At 40.3% G+C, this 20,065-nt stretch overlaps 4 protein-coding genes across 7 annotated transcripts in view; all 4 read left to right on the plus strand.

The window, feature by feature from the left end:
• The window catches only part of LOC307031505 (protocadherin beta-7-like), a 5,308-nt gene extending 1,226 nt beyond the window's left edge, over positions 1–4,082 (plus strand). Inside the window, exon 1 of the mRNA XM_079668694.1 lies at positions 1–4,082. This exon is cut by the window's left edge and continues 1,226 nt beyond it. Within this exon, the coding sequence (XP_079524820.1) occupies positions 885–3,350 (2,466 nt within the window). The 5' untranslated portion in view covers positions 1–884 and the 3' untranslated portion in view covers positions 3,351–4,082.
• The window catches only part of LOC307031498 (protocadherin gamma-C5-like), a 199,205-nt gene that overhangs the window by 16,514 nt on the left and 162,626 nt on the right, over positions 1–20,065 (plus strand). The window lies entirely within an intron of this gene.
• LOC307031507 (protocadherin gamma-A12-like) lies at positions 9,986–15,899 on the plus strand (the record flags this gene model as incomplete). Its single annotated transcript, XM_079668696.1, has 2 exons — positions 9,986–11,561; positions 14,878–15,899. Exons 1-2 carry the CDS (start codon positions 10,130–10,132, stop codon positions 15,897–15,899), a joined length of 2,454 nt encoding a protein of 817 aa, XP_079524822.1. The 5' UTR covers positions 9,986–10,129.
• On the plus strand, positions 17,117–19,694 carry LOC307031503 (protocadherin gamma-A10-like; the record flags this gene model as incomplete). The annotated part of the gene is made up of 1 exon (XM_079668691.1): positions 17,117–19,694. Exon 1 carries the CDS (start codon positions 17,226–17,228, stop codon positions 19,692–19,694), a length of 2,469 nt encoding a protein of 822 aa, XP_079524817.1. The 5' UTR covers positions 17,117–17,225.

A 20,065-nucleotide genomic window follows, 5' to 3' on the forward strand; every position in this document is an offset into this window, starting at 1 on the left:
TCCGATTGGCTGTGACTGCATCCACTCAGAGTGTCCGATTCAGAAACGTGACTCTTACACTCTTTACGTCACAAATAAAGATGGTGGATGATAGTATATCTATAAAACATCTTTTAAAACGTTACGCACATTCGTTTCACCGAAAGAAGTACACGCCTCTCAGTGAAAAACGTAATAGAGTTGTTTTGTGCCGTTTCTGTAGTTTAAGAGGAAAAACACTGCATGTCATGGCTCAAACAGCTGAGAAGTTATGACGCTTAGATCAATCAACACATATAATATCAATGAAATATAATCATTGTTACATTTACAAAGACGCAATTTTTTTCAAATGTATATTTTCAGTTGATGATTTTCCTGTCCATCGTGTCAGAGACAAATGTTCATCTTGTATTATACGTTTCCACAACTGGACTTTTAACTGGATATATATTGGTCACAGTGCAATATATTGTTAAAAATATAAGCAAATTTACTTTTCTGTCTCATATCATACTGTCTGTTGCACTTGCAATAACCATCTCAGTCTCTTGGTGACGCTCTTTTATCATGTCTGGCTCACGGATGCTATGGCGTGTCTCACCTTATCTGTGTCAGTGGAACTGGAGTATTGAGTTAGAGCCCAGGGCTGTGTGTGCATGCTGTATGTGGATGTGTGGGTGTATGAGGGAGAGAAGAAGAGAGACTTTTTTTTCCATGAGAGAGAGGCAGAGAGGGAGCGAGAGAGAACGAGCAGTAATACAATTGGGACAGAGAGAGAGGAATCCAAGCAGACAGCTTTCCTAATAGAGCATGATTAACGCAGCTAGAGAAGCAGGGAACCGTTGGATTCAGCAGCATTTTTTGTTCGCTACTTGGATGTATACGTTTAGGATTTAGTTGTAATGACGACTGTACAGCTTTTTCTTAAAGCGTGTTTAATAATGGACCAGCGAGTGAACTTAAAATGGTGGCCGCATTTTCTATTAGTTTGCCTGCTTTTTGGAATGTCGTTTGGAGAAGTCCGTTACATCCTTCCAGAGGAGATGCAGCGGGGGTCGGTTATCGGGAACGTTGCACGGGATCTGGGACTGAAAGTAACGGAGCTTGATGCTCGTCGAGCCCGTATTGTTGCAGAAGGAACCAGCCAGCTTTGTGAACTGGACACTGCGTCAGGCAATCTTTTGATCACCCAACGGATAGACCGAGAGGAGCTGTGCGCGCAAGCCATTGTCTGCATCTTACAGTACCAGCTCCTGCTTGAAAATCCTCTGCAAGCATACAGCTTAGTTTTGGATATTGCTGACATAAATGACAACAGCCCAGTTTTTGCTGTAGGGAAGATACAACTAGATTTAGTCGAATCCACAGTCCTGGGGAGGCGCTTTCCACTGGAGATTGCGCATGACCCTGATCTGGGAACAAACTCAGTCCGTGAATATAAACTTAGTCCGAATGATCATTTTGCACTTGAAATTAGTACCCAAATAAACGGCAATGCTTATCCTGAACTTGTTCTTAAGAAGGCCTTGGACCGAGAGGCACAGGCTGAACATGTACTGAAAATCAATGGAATTGATGGGGGAAATCCAGTCAGATCAGGAACTGCTTTCATCCATATCCGTGTTTTGGACGCCAATGACAATGTCCCAGTTTTTAGCCAACGAGTTTACAAAGCCTCTGTCCCAGAAAACTCTGCCATAGGGACTCTCATAGCGAAGCTGAATGCAACGGACTCGGATGAAGGTCTTTATGGAGAGATAGCATACACTTTCAGTCACCTGTCAGACAAGATAGGAGGGGTAATTGAAATTGACCCTGTGAGTGGAGAAGTTCGGCTGTCAGGTGCCATTGACTATGAAGATGCCAGTACGCATGAGCTGGATGTTCAGGCCAAAGATGGGGGTGGTCAGGCGTCTCACTGTAAACTTGTCATTGACGTTCTTGATGTCAATGACAACAAACCCATTATAGAAATAAAATCAGCCTCAGCTAATGTGGTTGAAAACTCTAAACCAGGAACTATGGTTGCTCTGATTAACATCTATGACCTGGACACAGGCAGCAGTGGGCGTGTCACGTGTAGAATCCAAGACGGTGTCCCATTTAAGTTTGTATCCGAGGTCAAAAACTACTACATGTTAGTGACTGACGGAATACTGGACAGAGAACTTCAACCCCAGTATAACATTACAGTCACTGCCTCTGATGCTGGATCCCCCTCACTCTCCAGTGTAAAAGTCTTAACAATTGTGGTCAATGACATCAATGATAACCCCCCGACTTTTACGCAGAGGGAGTACAATGCCAACATCCTGGAAAACCAACCTGTGGGCACGTTTGTGATGAAAGTAAAAGCAGAGGACATTGATGACGGATCTAACGCAAATATACTGTACCAACTATCAAAGGACACAAAGTCAGAAGTGTCCTCCTTCCTCACCATCAACTCCGACACAGGAGAGCTCTTCACTTCCCTTCTATTTGATTACGAACAGTCAGTTCACTTTCAAATTAAGGTGACAGCTCGAGATGGAGGGGATCCTCCTCTCTCCTCCACCTGCACTGTTAACGCTTTCATTAAGGATCAAAATGACAATGCACCTGTTGTCCTATATCCTGTCCAAAACACCGGGTTCATTGCTGAGGACAGGGTGCCAGTTGAAGCTCCTAAAGGCTACCTGGTTACTAAGGTGGTAGCTGTGGATGCCGACTCTGGCCATAACGCCTGGCTCTCCTACAGAATAATCAAAGCAACGCGGCCTAACCTGTTTATGGTCGGTCTGCACACAGGAGAAATCAGAACTGTGCGAGCCTTCATGGAGGAAGATGAACCAAAACAAACTGTTGTCGTTTCTGTGACGGATAATGGGCCAGAATCTCTGTCCGCCACCGCTACAGTCAGCATAGAGATTAGTAACGGGCTTCCTGTTTTAAACGAACTCTTTGAGTTTGCAGATGCGTCACAGGACAGCGATAACTTAACGCTCTATTTGATCATTGCTCTGTCAGCTGTTTCTGCTCTGTTCGTGCTGTTAATCAGTGGTGTGTTTTATTTTAGGCTCTGCAGGCATAGTTATGTTTACCGTTCAACCAATGCTAGTCTCCCCATGTTTCCCACTACCTACTGCCCCCCTAGTTTTACAGATTTAAACCGCTGCGGGACCCTGATGAAAGATGAACGGTATGATTCCTTTTTGACCACTGGGTCGTGGAGAGGCGATTTTCGTTTCGCCTCAAGCACAGACACTGACACTCTGAAGCAAAGAAGTGCAGCCTATCAAAAACACACGCTAAGGCGCGCGAGTACAGATAGGGCTACTCTGAAGGTGAGGGCAGGGGTTCCGCAGCCTTGCTATGTATTTCAATAAAAGTCGGCTCATCACTTTATATGTTGTAAAATAAAATGTGTGCGATTAATTTAATTGACCCTGGGGAGGCCAAATATGACAGAAATGTATCTCTAAGTTGTCAATGCAACAATATGTTTTGTAAAGTTTTTTGGAGTTATGCTGATAACCTCAGCATTATCCCACATAACTTGACCTTAAATATAGATGACAATCCTAACCCAGTTGTTTTTTCTGGAAGATTTAAAAAAAGAAATGGTATAGTAGCATATACATGGTCATTATTAAATCTCCATCTGTGTTGTTTTTTAAATGAAATATTGAAAACATGTTCAGCAGACAGTTTGTTTGTTTGTCATAGCTTTATTCAGGCAGAATACTCTCCCTTTCTTTGTCTTACTTGTTGTTGTAAGTGCATGGACATTTCTGACCACTCTATCTACTATCTTCTGATCTTACGAGAACAAACATTTGTGTCGTATTTCTTTCTGCAAATATTTTACTTTGTCCTTGGTATACTCTTCTTTGCCTCTAATAATGTGTTGCTGCAGCCTTTGCTCTTGTAATTAATGTCAATTGTCTGACTTGGAATACACAACAGCCAAGTGTTGATAGAATCATGTTGTGTTTTTACAAAGTACCACATGGGTGATAGATTCAAATGAAAGGTTTGTACTACATTGTATGGATTTAACTTTATGTAAACAGACTATAAGTGTATACAGAGGAAAAATAAACTTGAAGAGAATCTTGTTTTTAGTTATCCGGTGCCTTCTTGAGCTTTTAAACATTTTCTGATTTGATTTCGATAATGTGATATTGTAAAGTGGTTACAAATCATATAACATCAATGCAGAGCAAATACATATAAGTAATATAACGTTGTTTATTTTACCACAACTTTGCTGCTAACTTGAAATATCAAATTAATTATATTTATCAGACATTTATTTGAATATACACAGTTAAAAATGGTGCATTTAATATGTAGACATTAACACGTAAGTATCCTAATGCTTCAATACCAAAACTGCTTAAACAATAGAAGCAAAGGACAAATGTGTTAGCATAGCTTTATACAGTACATACCCCTTTAACATATTTGACTAAATCCTTTTATATATTGTATGAAGCATTGTCCTATAAATACAATTATAAACATGTATATATATACACATTACCTTACCTACTTCTTATAACAAAACCTAATACAACATATAAGAATAGTGATAGTAAAACCTTTTTTATTTAAGATTTCTTTTTTCAGGTTTCTTGAGTCAATAGGTTTAAGACATAAAAAGGTAGAACACAACGATATGACAAAAGCAAAGCATTTAAATTCACAAGCACCATACAACATACATATGTTCACGTATGACAATAATTGTAGTTTATGTTAGACTAGTGGTAAGTCTTTTAAAACAGTTGTCTGTATGTGTGTGCTTGTTTGTGTCATGGTTGTAAAAACAGAGAGGTTTTGTCATCAAAAGAAGTCCCATGTGAATTCATGTGTGTTCCTGTTTGTGTTATAGCTGCAGGGTAGATTGTGCCCCTAATTCTTTCCATGGAAGAAGGTGCTAACAACAAACAGCAATTACTATTATCTATTATCTGGGTCACAGGAACCATGTTTTAAGTTGTGTGTTTGGCACTATGAGAGAAAGATATGTCAATTTAACAGCATGGCTGCTATACATTTACATCACAGGGTTTCCATTGTACTTATTTTGTAATACTGACAATGATTACGTTTAGTTTTATCCAAACACTAATTCACAAAGTAAGAGATGAAATGTTTTCAACACATTTGACACATTTTGTAAATATAACAAAGAGTTGGGATTTTCTAGCAACATATGATTTCCACTGTAGTTGTTCTATGATTAACTGTCAGGGAATTTGAAACTGTGATTTGATATGAGTGGATGATGTAATCAGGATGAATTTTCTAAATGATAACATAATAAGAAGAGGGCATGTGAGTTAAGCTGATTGAAGAATGAAGTAAGCAGCATTTTGAAATACATAGAAGGTGCCAATTGACAGGGAAAGTAACCTTGTGAAGACTCGGTTTAGAAAGGAGGGCACAGCACTATTTTTGGTTTGCTAATAATATTCTGGGGTGTGCAGAACAGAGCTTAACAGGGAGAAGCTTTATCTTTGTTAACATTATGTTACTTTAGGAACACTTTCTATGAAGACCACATCTATAGTGCATTGTCATGGTATTCCTATAATATTTTCTAATGCACATTACAATAAACATTTGATTGATTTATAAAAGTGTCATATACTGTACTCTAGAGGTTGACTGATGGGGCTTATAAAACATTATGACTACCTGATTTCACCAATATAAACCACAACCATTATACATGTTTCATCAATGTTTCATTTTTGGTAGTTAGTAAATGTGTTCCATTTTCATGCATTTAGGGAAATCCATGGTTCATCGTAAGTGATTATTAAGAATGAACTTGAACATCTATCTGGTGTCACTATTTGTGTTTGACTATTTGTAAAGTCTACACACCTAATGCTAAGCAACCCTGGAAGTGATCCTGTGTGGCAAAATATCTCATGGGCAGTAAACACATCTCAATAGTGTCTGATATTTCAAAAGATCAGACCTTTTTATTATTCATCATAAAGCTGAGGACATGTTTATATTGCTAATACATGTACAGTATGTGACAATGATGTGACCAGATCTGATTCATTTCTATTTTTCAGAATTCAAAAAGAATGAATACTAACTGTTTTTTTTCTCCTTTCCTTTCTCGGTGCACTCCTTGAAAAAAAAAAACAATTTCCATCCAGCAGGTAAGAGTATTTTCATATACTTTCTTTTTAAATCCCACACAGGTCTCCCACAGGTGGCAATATTACAGTCTCACACCATCGAGATGAAACACCATCCACCCATATTTAATTTCCATCGATGTTCCATGTATTTTCTTTACTCTCTCTCTTTTTCCTTCTATATCTATTCTTCACCACACTCAAACTGCATCGAAAAATACCAAAAAACAACACTGATCTCCTCAAATATTGCTTTGAAAGTGATATTCACAAGACTGACATTTTAGGCAGCAGTCTTTTCAACACAGGCAGCTGCATTGCTCCTATTTTTGCACGCTTTGTTATTCCACCCCAGATGTATACACTACATTAATATTAATCATCCTGCTGTGCAGCCATGCCTGAATAATGCAGAATGATGATGTGCAGAGTGGGATGCTATGCAGTAGTATGCGTGCGTGCGTGCATGCGTGTGTGTGTGTGTGTGTGTGTGTGGGGAGAGAGGGGGTGCAAGGCACTATTGTGGCCTATTAAAAATAGGTTTATGCAAACATCATGTTAAAGCAGAGGAATATACTGCTGTAAAGTGTGTCAGTGCCAATTCATGCTCATGAGTGAGTGTTGCAGTGGATACATACTGGATGCGAAATCCACTACTAAAATGTAGGTCACTGGAATTACCAGTCAGATTGGATCAGACAGAAACGATTATCTAATGTTTTTATTTTGAATTTATCTTTAGAAAACTCTGTGCTGTTCAACTAAGTGTGTGTACGTCCACAATTTGTTCATGACATTTTTTAAACATTTGGTTCCTCCCTTACATTTAAAATGATTGCAGCTGTTAAATGTTTCAATGACCTGCAGGAAGTTGTGTTATTAGTGGAAACCACTTCCCGACACAATACAACATTTTCCCAGACTTAGCAACTTGTACTTATAGTATTTTCATATCTTAACATTACCATAGCAGGGTCTCTGTATAAGCAGGTACTGAGAAACTGTGAATATGTTGTCTTTGTGCCAGACCGGTATTATTCTGAACTATTTTTATAGTCATATTTTGTAATATGTATGGTTCAGCAGGAAGGGCTTGTTTTGTGAAATTGGAAAATGCAGAGTATAAAGTCCAAGCATTGGTGCACACATACCAATTACGGTGTTGTCTTACTGTTGGTGGTGCTGTTGCCTAATCAGACTCTCTAACATCAGCCATACAACAAGTCACCGACGGTCTGCAAAGGATACGGCGATGGCAATGTGAAAAATATTCACTCAGCCTCTTGTATGGATGGTGGCATTGTGTGGATATGACCAAAGCTTAAGTAATACCTTTTCTATGTTGTAAGCGTGATACGAGGCCTCTGTTTCAAAATGGATACGTGTGACATTTTGGATCTGATATTCACGGGAAAACATTAATATTCTGAAGAGCAAAGTCATGTTATTTGATTGGAGAGTCTCCATTTTGCTTCTCTGCATTGTTGCTGCAGTTAGTGGAAACATTCGTTATTCTATACTAGAGGAGATGAGTTTGTCTGAGACGTTGCAAAAGACCTGGACTTGGAAGTAAAAAGGTTGGTTTCTGGACGGGCTCAACTTGTTATAGATGATGATAACCAATATGTTGTGCTGAACCAGAACAAAGGACATATTGTTGTTAATGAAAGAATTGATAGAGAACAGCCACTACGTGTGCAGGACGACTGACTCCCAAAGGAGTGACATCAAGTATAAGCAACCAATGAGCCAAAGTGTGGTTAGTGTGGATGACGCTGGGACTGAAACTCTGGAGAAAGGAGAGCAGTCACCAGGTGTACCTCGCATGTATACTCTGGTAAGTCAATTTGTTCAATGCAAATCACATCAGCTTTTACATTTATGGACATCATGAATTATATAGAAGCTTTACTTTCAAATACTGGCATAACATTTTAAAGAGTAGTCTTATACAAAGGGTTTATGTTCTATTCTGCAGCTCCTTCGCTGTCCATGGTGCTGAATATTTGCTTTGCACTGAGACACTCTTAATAAGACTGTCATAAAGACGTTTCGTGGCTAAACTTTAAGACCCTGGTTGAATTTAATAACTCAATTCAGTGTTCTTATTGTGACCTGCCCTACCGGGGGGGTTAGGATACTTAACGCTAACCTGGGTTCCCCAATACGGGCCCTTAGGACAAGTCACGCAGATAAGAGTAAAAGGATGGACAGGGACGAGGCCTCAAGTTCAAATGTTTACAAAAGTTTATTATATAAATAATCAGGTAAAAGTTCAGTATTAGAAAATACAGATTAATACTTGTTCAGCTTCCCCAGTCGACACACCTAAGCCCCACGATTGAAGGCTGGCTCTGACAAGGAGAGAATAACTAGAAGGATTATAATATCACACATATAGTGATAGTTAAATAGTCAAAAAGTGATTCTTCTGGCCAACTGCTGAGGGTTTCCCCAAAATCACAATATCACCACTTGTAAATGCATTCAATTAACACTCACTGCAAATCACCCATATAGCTATATAAATGCAAAAAGTGCCCATCAAACCACATGCTCCACTCCACAGTATGGCCAGGATCGTCACTGAAGAAGGATAAACACAGAGACAGTATTAGACCTTGTGGGACAGGGTGGGTTGTTACAAGGAGGGTGCTGTAGCTGTAAAGATTTAATCACTAGTTTGTACACAATACAACAAACTAGTCTATAAGCAAAACATAGGAGGCAGGCAAATCAATACTTAGGCAACAAATAGCCTGTAGGCATGGTAAAATACAGCTAGAACCTAAGATCAAGAAAAGGAAAGGCAAAACAGTAGCAAACTAATCCTCTGATGCAAACGCATCCACTCAAATATCACCTCACTGGACACCTCCGCAACGGTGATTCTCTACACAGTCTCTGTTGGGGCTGTCAAGAAGCCTGGCGTTTACAGGCCACATGTTAACAATTTAGTGGTACACTGAATGTTACAAGTCCTAACAGCAGCTTCACATACCTCGTATAGGGGGAATACACGCCTATCAGCCAGACTGGAACAAGAACACACAATAATAGTCACAGCTGATTTGGGTGAGGTGTCAGTGGGCATTTAAAGTGTAGCGGGAGATGCTGAACTACGTACAGCTGCGGCGTTTTCCTTATATGGAAGGGCCAGCTGACTAAAGAAAGGTGGGGGGGGGGGGTGTCTTAAAGGGGCAGTGGCGGCCCAGCCACGTGAAAAAATGATCTGACAGCTAATCCAGAAAACAGTAGCGCCGGCTACATTATCATGATAATACAACTAATAATAATAATAATAATAATAATAATAATAATAATAATAATAATAATAATAATAATAATAATAATAATAATAATAATAATGATCAAAGTAATTGCATTTAATGACTGCGAAAATATACGCTTTTACTACTGCTTCATTATATTCTCTCAATGCTTTGAACAATGAGCTAGACCCTCTTAATTTCTCAATGCACATTCTAGTCTCTGGTTTAGTTTATATTTATAGAAACAATGGCACCATTAAGGAGGAGTTGGAGTTGTAAGTGTTAGGTAAATGTTTCCTGTCAATGCAGTAGAGCTTTTTCTGTATTTTGTTTTGTTTTTCCTCTTTTCATGAATGAAAACTAAATGTATGGCAACGTAGGGTTTTTGTCATCACCAAATGTGACACTACCATATAATTACAACCAAAACTCCAACTCATGCAGTTGATTTTCTTGTGATGCACGTTTGATAATTTATCCTCTAAGTGGCGCTGTTGCCTGGTAAATCATTTTACTGTGCATAGTGACGCAGTTCTGTTCCCTCCCCTGTCACTGCGTTGTACAAGAGGGGATGATCTGTATTTATACGAGCTGGGACTCATAGGAGACACAGACCATATATTAACCTTCCTATTTTCCCTAATCTGGACTGTAGGCTATGTGTTTTCGTCAGTCAGTTAAAATCTTCATTTTATTGTCCGGTTTGCTTTAAGACCCTTGTTTTCCATGGCACGTCAAGACAATTCTCGAGACGGAGGAATAAGATGCCGATCGTTTGGACAATTGCGAGGGGGACTGTATCTGGGGTTTTTTCTCTTTTTTTCCCTTCATCAAGTAGTTGCCCAAATCCGGTATTCCATCCCAGAGGAGATGAAGAAAGGCTCTGTTATCGGTAATGTAGCACAGGATCTCGGGTTGGATCTGAAGAGGCTCCGTTCTGGGCGGGCCCGTATCGTGACCGGAGAAAACCTCCACTACACGGAGCTGAAGACAGACAAAGGGATTCTAGTCGTGAATGAGAGAATAGACCGAGAGCAGCTTTGTGGAGACGAAACGCCGTGTAGCTTTACCTTTGAGATTTTATTGGAAAACCCAATGGAGTTGCACCCTGTGACTATAGAATTATTGGACGTAAATGACAACGCTCCTATTTTCCAAAACAGTCATTTGAAATTTGAAATAAGCGAATCAGCCGTGCTTGGTTCCCGATTTGTTTTAGAAAGTGCAGACGATGCTGATGTTGGGGGAAATGGTTTGCAGAATTACGTATTAACTCCGAACGATAATTTTGATTTAAAACAACACGTCAATCCGGACGGCAGTAAATATGTTGAAATGGTGCTTCAGAAACCCCTGGACAGAGAAGAGCAGCCACGCCTGTCTCTAAAACTGCTGGCAGTGGACGGTGGAGATCCACAGAGATCTGGTACAGTAAATATAGATGTTTTCATCCTTGACGCCAATGATAATGCACCTGTGTTCAACCAGACACTATATAAGGCCACGGTGATTGAAAATGCATCAAAAGGCACACATATTATCACTGTGAATGCGAGCGATATTGATAGTGGTTCAAACGGAAAGATAACGTATTCATTTTCAAAATCAAAAGCAGGAATAGCTGATTTGTTTGAAATAGATGAGGCTACTGGGAAAATATACGTGGCGAAGGAAATAGATTTTGAAAAAGACAAAAAAGTCGAGTTCAGGGTTGAAGCCAAAGATCATGGCGGACTGACAGATTCTAGCAAAGTTGAAATTGAGGTAATCGATGTAAATGATAATACTCCGGTCATTAACGTGATGTCCTTCACGAGCCCTGTGTCTGAAGACTCCCCCGCCGGTACAACAATTGGCATAATTAATGTTAAAGATTTGGATTCGAGTGAAAACGGACAAGTTAGGTGCACAATCGAAGGCAATGTTCCTTTTAAAATTAAATCCAATGTTAGAAATTACTATGCATTGATCACTGATGCTGCATTAGATCGTGAACATCTGCCAGAGTGTAACATCACTGTTATTGCCTCAGACACTGGCTCGCCACCACTCTCAACTACAAGAACCTTTTATCTTAAGGTTTCTGATGTAAATGATAATGCCCCAGTATTTCCCCAGGGCGTTTATAGTGCATACATCACAGAGAATAATTCTCCGGGTGTATCTGTATTAAGTGTTCATGCTAGAGACCCTGATGAAAACCAAAACGCCCGTGTTTCCTATATTTTGGAAGAGTGTGAAATAGGCGGATCTCCAATTTCTTTATATGTTTCTGTTAATGCGGAAAGCGGAGCAATACATGCAGTGCGCTCATTTGATTATGAACAAATAAAGCAAGTTGTATTCACTGTCAGAGGACAGGATGGAGGCTCTCCTCCACTCAGTAGCAACGTGACTGTGAAATTACTGATCCAGGACCAGAACGACAACCCTCCTCAGGTCCTGTACCCAGTCCATACTGGTGGCTCTCTGGTGGCTGAGATGGTGCCTCGTTCAGCTGATGTGGGCTATCTGGTCACTAAAGTGGTGGCTGTTGATGTGGACTCTGGACAGAATGCCTGGCTCTCCTATAAACTTCAGAAAGCCATAGACAGGGCGCTGTTTGAAGTGGGCTTACAAAATGGAGAAATAAGAACTATCCGCCAGGTGACTGATAAAGATGCTGTGAAACAAAGACTGTCTGTTATAGTGGAGGACAATGGGCAGCCCTCTCGTTCAGCTACAGTCATTGTTAACGTGGTGGTGGCGGACAGCTTCCCGGAAGTGCTGTCTGAGTTCACTGACTTTACACAGGACAAGGAGTACAATGACAACCTGACTTTTTACTTAGTGCTGGCTCTGGCTGTAGTGTCCTTCCTCTTCATCACGTGTTTAGTGGTTATTATATCAGTGAAGATCTACAGATGGAGACAGTCTCACCTCATGTGTCACTCCAATCTCCCTGTGATTCCATATTATCCTCCACGTTACTCAGACACTTTGGGGACAGGGACTCTCCAACACGTGTACAATTACGAGGTGTGCAGGACGACTGACTCCAGAAAGAGTGACTGTAAGTTTGGCGGAGCAGGAAGTCAGAACGTGCTGATAATGGACCCCAGTTCTACAGGGACGATGCAGCGGATACAGAGTGAAAAGAGCATCCTGGATGAACCGGACTCTCCTCTAGAGGTTAGTTAAACATTACGTTTAATGTATGTGCCGTTATCCTTCACTCTGTGTTTGTTCACATTGATAGTAAAGTGGTCAACGCTGTTGCGTCCTATTCAGCACCATGGACAGACAGACCATTATATTGCATGATTGGAATACTGTTTGCATCAATCAGAACTTCGGAAATATATATTTTTTTTTTCTCACTATTATTTTCTTTTTACTTTGTCAAAGGCATCCATCAGACGCCTTTTCTGTTACTTTGGACTGATTGTTATTTTCTGAATGTTACAAAATCTTCCGTGTTCAATATAGCTTTCCCAAACTCCTTTCATTTGCTCTCACTTCTCTCCCCCGGGTAATGATGAAGTCGTGGTCTTAGTTTTGATGTTGTTCATCTGTGTAACGTGTATTGCAGTGTTTTACTTCAGAAACATGTACATAGACAGCTTAATATATGTGTAGAATGAGGTTATTTTACTCTTGCGCAATAATGTAATAATGTGTTCCTGGTAGACCTATTTCTATTATCTATCTATCAGATTGAGTTCATCACTTAATACAGTATTTCCAGAGTTGCTTTTATGCTGCAAGTTGATTCTGATTTTGGACTCTAAGCGACGCTGTTGGTCAATCCAATATTTTCTGTAAAGCAGTATCACACAGTGACAGTCCCCTCCTTTACCACCGTGGCTTATGAGTGAAAATTAGGTGTTGTGCGGAAAGTAGGCTGACATCCGAGTGAAACAGACCGGGAATACCTTCAATCTCTATTGGACTAGTCAACTAAAAAGAAGAGGTTGTTTCTCTTTATACATAGCCTATACGTTCACTGTATTTTTTAGGATACTTATCGTGTTTGAGTCGCTGCAGAGCATATTTTCCTGTATTTATTTCTGCTATGGCGTGGGGAATCTACTTGCGATGCTTAAAATGGCGCTTTGGCTGCGGACAGAATGGGAAGCTCCTGCTTTTCTTTCTTTATCTAATGCAGGTGGTCAGCGGACAAATCCGATATTCAATCCCAGAGGAGATGAAGAAAGGCTCCCTAATCGGTAATGTAGCACAGGACCTTGGCTTGGATCCGAACAGGCTCCGTTCTGGGCGGGCCCGTATCGTGACTGGAGAAAACATCCAGTACACCGAGCTGAAGGCAGACAAAGGGATTCTAGTCGTGAAAGAGAGAATAGACCGAGAGCAGCTTTGTGGAGACGAAACCCCATGTAGCTTCAGCTTTGAGGTGATTTTAGAAAACCCGATGGAGTTGCATCAAATTACAGTAGAAATAACAGACATAAATGATCACACTCCTACGTTTAAAAGGGATGCTATCCGTTTTGAAATAAGCGAATCAGCTAATGCTGGCGCTCGTTTTTCATTGACAAGTGCAGAAGATCTCGATGTTGGTGTCAATGGATTAAGAGAATATTTTTTGACCGACAATGAGAATTTTGTTTTAAAACAAAACTCGAATGCCGATGGAAAGAAATACGCAGAGATGGTGCTGCAGAAGCCATTAGACCGGGAGACCAACCTTAATCTGTCTCTAAAGCTGATAGCTGTTGACGGCGGAACTCCGCAGAGATCTGGTACAGTAAATATAAATATCACTGTTCTCGATGTGAATGACAATTCACCTGTATTTAACCAGTCTGTATACAAAGCTACAGTGATGGAAAATGCTCCCAGAGATACTTACGTGACCACCGTTAATGCCAGTGATGCAGATTTTGGGTCAAATAGTATTGTAACGTATTATTTTTCCGACCTCAATAGTGGGCTCGGTAATTTGTTTACGATTGATGAAAAAACTGGTCTCGTATTTATTAGAGGCACTATCGATTATGAAAAAGACAAAAAGTACGAGCTCAGAATAGATGCAAAAGATCAGGGAGGTTTGACAGATTCCAGTAAAGTGATAATTGAAGTAGGTGATGTAAATGACAACTCCCCTACGATTACTGTCATGTCCTTCACTAGCCCTGTGTCAGAAGACTCCCCTCCTGGTACAACTATTGGCATTATAAATGTGAAAGATCTTGATTCAGGTAACAACGGACAGGTAACATGTAAAATAGAACAAAATACAGCTTTTAAGATTAAATCTAATTTAAGAAATTACTACACTTTGGTAACAGATACGGTATTGGATCGTGAAAGTGTTTCAGAATATAATATCACTGTAGTTGCGACAGATGCAGGAAGGCCTCCTCTCTCGACAAGAAAAAACTTTAATTTAAAGATCTCTGATGTTAACGATAATCCTCCTGTGTTTTCACAAAGTGTTTACAATGCGTTTATTACAGAGAATAACTCCCCAGGTACTTCTGTTGTCACTGTGAGAGCTAAAGATCCCGATGAAAACCAAAATTCCCGTATATCTTATATTCTGGAAGATACTAAAATCGGCGGGTCTCCCGTTTTTGAATATGTTTCTATAAATGCAGAAAACGGAATGATACATGCAGTGCGCTCATTTGATTACGAGCAGATCAAACAGTTGGTTTTCATAGTCAAAGCTCAGGATGGAGGCTCTCCTCCACTTAGTAGCAACGTGACTGTGAAAATACTGATCCAGGACCAGAACGACAACCCTCCTCAGGTCCTGTACCCAGTCCAGACTGGTGGCTCTCTGGTGGCTGAGATGGTGCCTCGTTCAGCAGATGTGGGCTATCTGGTCACTAAAGTGGTGGCTGTTGATGTGGACTCTGGACAGAATGCCTGGCTCTCCTATAAACTGCAGAAAGCCACAGACAGGGCGCTGTTTGAAGTGGGCTTACAGAATGGAGAAATAAGGACTATCCGCAAGGTGACTGATAAAGATGCTGTGAAACAAAGACTGTCTGTTATAGTGGAGGACAACGGGCAGCCCTCTCGTTCAGCTACAGTCATTGTTAACGTGGTGGTGGCTGACAGCTTCCCGGAAGTGCTGTCTGAGTTCACTGACTTTACACAGGACAAGGACTACAATGACAACCTGACTTTTTACTTAGTGCTGGCTCTGGCTGTAGTGTCCTTCCTCTTCATCACGTGTTTAGTGGTTATTATATCAGTGAAGATCTACAGGTGGAGACAGTCTCGCATCATGTTTCACTCCAATCTCCCTGTGATTCCATATTATCCTCCACGTTACTCAGACACTTTGGGGACAGGGACTCTCCAACACGTGTACAATTACGAGGTGTGCAGGACGACTGACTCCAGAAAGAGTGACTGTAAGTTCGGCGGAGCCGGTAGTCAGAACGTGCTGATAATGGACCCCAGTTCTACAGGGACGATGCAGCGGATACAGAGTGAAAAGAGCATCCTGGATGAACCTGACTCTCCTCTAGAGGTGAGTTAGGAAAATATTGCTTTGCTTTTTATCTCTGTGTACATTTTGTGCGATGATAAAGAACAGTTGAACACAACACCTCACTTTCAGCACCATAGACAGATAATACCTGACTCTCCTTTAGAGGTGAGTCAAACATAGCTTCGTATTTTTCGCCCCTTTGTTCTCTTTGTGCTTCTAGTTTCCTTGTCAGCACCACGGACAGCTTATTTTTCTTACACAACCTTATCGAAATGCTGTGTTTTAAACATTGCAAAGATAAGTCTGTGGAAAGCAAATGGCTCCTGAATGATTTTCATTTGATATGTGTTATTTACTGCATTCTGTCTCAATGCGTTGTGAGGAAAGTAATGCAGCATCAGTAATGTTCAGCCTTCAGATGTGTGCACAGTGCACTGGCTATGTAATCATTGTTTAGATACCATTTATTTTAGTTATACACATTTGGGAAACTGTTTCGTCACAAGAGCAGGTAAAACATACTCACGCTTGGAAAATAGAAATGCAGTTAGTGTGGTTTACGTTAGCAACACATGCATTTTGAACAGTGCTTTGCAATGTCTTAAGTAGAATCAGGATCCTCCACTTTCATGATAGTGTTTTGGTGAGGGATTTATAAGACCTTCAAACCGCTGAACCATTTTAGGGAGTCAATCCCTAATGTTTCGTTTTTAAACATGCATATTTTTTGTAAATTAATATACACTTTTTATTGATTATATAACAATGAAATATATATATTTATATATATATATATATATATATATATATATAAATATATATATATATATGTGTGTTTTTTCATGAAATATATATGTGTTTGTTTTTTCTTCTTCGACTGTGAGCACTGTAGACAACTTTTATTACATTACTCATTACATTTTATTTTATGTACACATGGTCTCTTTCCTAAAACATATACTCAGAATCTGGTATTAAATAACATGTTGAATGGCAAAGTATTTCAATTTAACTCATACAAGTATATATTTTTTTAAGACTTTCTGAAATTATTTCTAATTCAGTTGGTCAGCTTCAGAGCTTTAGTGTGGTATGTGCTGTAATTGATGTTCAGCTTTTAGACTCTAAGGGACGCTGTTGGTCAGTAAATGATATCCTGTTAAATGTCGTCATTCAGTCCATCCCTAAGCAGACTATACAGTGGAGAAGGATCTCGGTATTTTGTCGAGGTTTAGGGCACCAAAGAGACAACATCATCTCACAGACTTGCATGTAAAATGCGGAGGACGTGAACCATCAGCAAACGGATATATCAAAATTAGTTTTACCGTCTTATCAACTTGTTACAGATTTTTTTTATTCTGTGTTGCCGTGATGGCATTGCGGGGATCTCTCACCTTCAAATGCGCAAGACTGCCATTGTTTTATGGATTTCGACGGCAAATAGGACTGCTTATGTTGCTGCTTCACACGGTTAATATGGTAGGAGCGCAGATTCGTTATTCTATTCCAGAGGAGATGAAGAAAGGCTCTGTTATCGGTAATGTAGCACAGGATCTCGGGTTGGATCTGAAGAGGCTCCGTTCTGGGCGGGCCCGTATCGTGACCGGAGAAAACATCCACTACACGGAGCTGAAGACGGACAAAGGGATTCTAGTCGTGAATGAGAGAATAGACCGAGAGGAGCTTTGTGGAGACGAAACGCCGTGTAGCTTCAGTTTCGAGGTGATTTTAGAAAGCCCGATGGAACTGCACAGAGTAACTGTTGAGGTTTTAGATATCAATGACCACACTCCCGTCTTTCCAAATAAAGATAAGCCTATTAAACTTGAAATTAGTGAATCGGCTGCAGTTGGAGTGCAGTTTCCACTGCAGGGTGCAGAGGATCTAGATGTTGGGCAAAACGCGTTGCAAGATTATATTTTATCACCAAACGATAATTTTCTTTTGAAGCAACATGCAAATCCAAATGGAGGTAAATATGTAAATATGGTGCTCCAGAAGCCTTTAGACAGAGAGCTACATCCCCATCTGTCTTTAAAACTGATCGCAGTTGACGGAGGAACTCCACAGAGATCCGGTACAGTAAATATAGATGTCACTGTGTTAGATGCAAACGACAATATTCCGGTTTTTAACCAATCAGTGTATAAAGCATCTGTGATGGAAAATACAATTAAAGGCACGACCATTGTTTCAGTTAATGCCACAGACGCGGACAGTGGTTCAAATGGACATATTACTTACAGTTTGTCAAAAACAAAAGGAAGTGCAGCAAATGTATTCAGTGTTAATGAAAACACCGGCATAGTTTATGTGTCGGGGCAGATAGATTATGAAAAAGACAGAAAATACGAGGTGAGGGTAGAGGCAAAGGATCAGGGTGGTTTAACAGGAACAAGTACAATTATATTTGATGTTTTGGATGTCAACGACAATACCCCAGTTATAAATATCATGTCTTTTTTAAGTCCTGTTTCTGAGGATTCACTTCCTGGTACGACAATTGCCATTTTAAACATAAAAGATGCAGACTCTGAAAAAAATGGGCAAATAAAATGTTCGATAGATGGTAAACTTCCCTTTAAGATAGAATCTTCTCTAACTAATTATTACAATTTGATCTCAGATCAACACTTTGATAGAGAATCTGTCTCAGAGTATAATATAACAATAACAGCCACTGACATGGGCTCTCCCCCACTTTCTAGTTCAACAAAATTACATCTTAAAATATCTGATGTAAATGATAATGCACCATTATTTAATCAAAATAGTTACTCCGCTTACATAACAGAGAACAATTCACCTGGAGCGACTATATTTGCTGTCAGCGCACGGGACTCAGATTGGAATCAAAACGCCAGAATCTCTTATCTTTTAGAGGAAACACAAGTCAGTGGAAGTCCAGTTTCTACTTATGTGTCTTTAAACTCTGAAACTGGAGTTCTTAGTGCAATTCGTTCTTTTGATTATGAGCAAATTAAACAACTTCAGCTGGTAGTCAAAGCTCAGGATGGAGGCTCTCCTGCACTCAGTAGCAACGTGACTGTGAAAATACTGATCCAGGACCAGAACGACAACCCTCCTCAGGTCCTGTACCCAGTCCAGACTGGTGGCTCTCTGGTGGCTGAGATGGTGCCTCGTTCAGTAGATGTGGGCTATCTGGTCACTAAAGTGGTCGCTGTTGATGTGGACTCTGGACAGAATGCCTGGCTCTCCTATAAACTGCAGAAAGCCACAGACAGGGCGCTGTTTGAAGTGGGCTTACAGAATGGAGAAATAAGGACTATCCGCCAGGTGACTGATAAAGATGCTGTGAAACAAAGACTGACTGTTATAGTGGAGGACAACGGGCAGCCCTCTCGTTCAGCTACAGTCATTGTTAACGTGGTGGTGGCTGACAGCTTCCCGGAAGTGCTGTCTGAGTTCACTGACTTTACACAGGACAAGGAGTACAATGACAACCTGACTTTTTACTTAGTGCTGGCTCTGGCTGTAGTGTCCTTCCTCTTCATCACGTGTTTAGTGGTTATTATATCAGTGAAGATCTACAGGTGGAGACAGTCTCGCATCATGTTTCACTCCAATCTCCCTGTGATTCCATATTATCCTCCACGTTATTCAGACACTTTGGGGACAGGGACTCTCCAACACGTGTACAACTACGAGGTGTGCAGGACGACTGACTCCAGAAAGAGTGACTGTAAGTTCGGCAGACCTGGTAGTCAGAACGTGCTGATAATGGACCCCAGTTCTACAGGGACGATACAGCGGATACAGAGTGAAAAGAGCATCCTGGATGAACCAGACTCTCCTCTAGAGGTTAGTCAAATAATGTAGCTTTCTGTGACGGTTCCCCTCTTTCTGTGTTTATAGACATTGTCAGTAAAGTGCTGCATCTATATTCAGCAGCATGGGCAGCATATCTCCTCTCGTTTGATATGAATACCGCTTCATTATTTACATTCAAAACTTTCCAAAAATATTCTTTCCACTTTTTCCCTCTTATTAATATGCTGATTTTTGGTTTTACATAGACAACGTTTTTTTTTTAGACCCATTTTGTTTTACCTTGGTCTTGTCATTTTTTAAACATGCATCGAGGCTGCTCTCCGTAGTGTGTTAAAAAGTTTGAAATCGTGGTTGTGGTTTGCTCAGGACAGGAAATGTTTTAATAACAATCAATGTGTTCCTTATTTAATCTCAATTAG

Source organism: Notothenia rossii (assembly GCF_949606895.1).
Source record: "Notothenia rossii genome assembly, chromosome: 3".
Classification (NCBI taxonomy): Eukaryota; Metazoa; Chordata; class Actinopteri; order Perciformes; family Nototheniidae; genus Notothenia; species Notothenia rossii.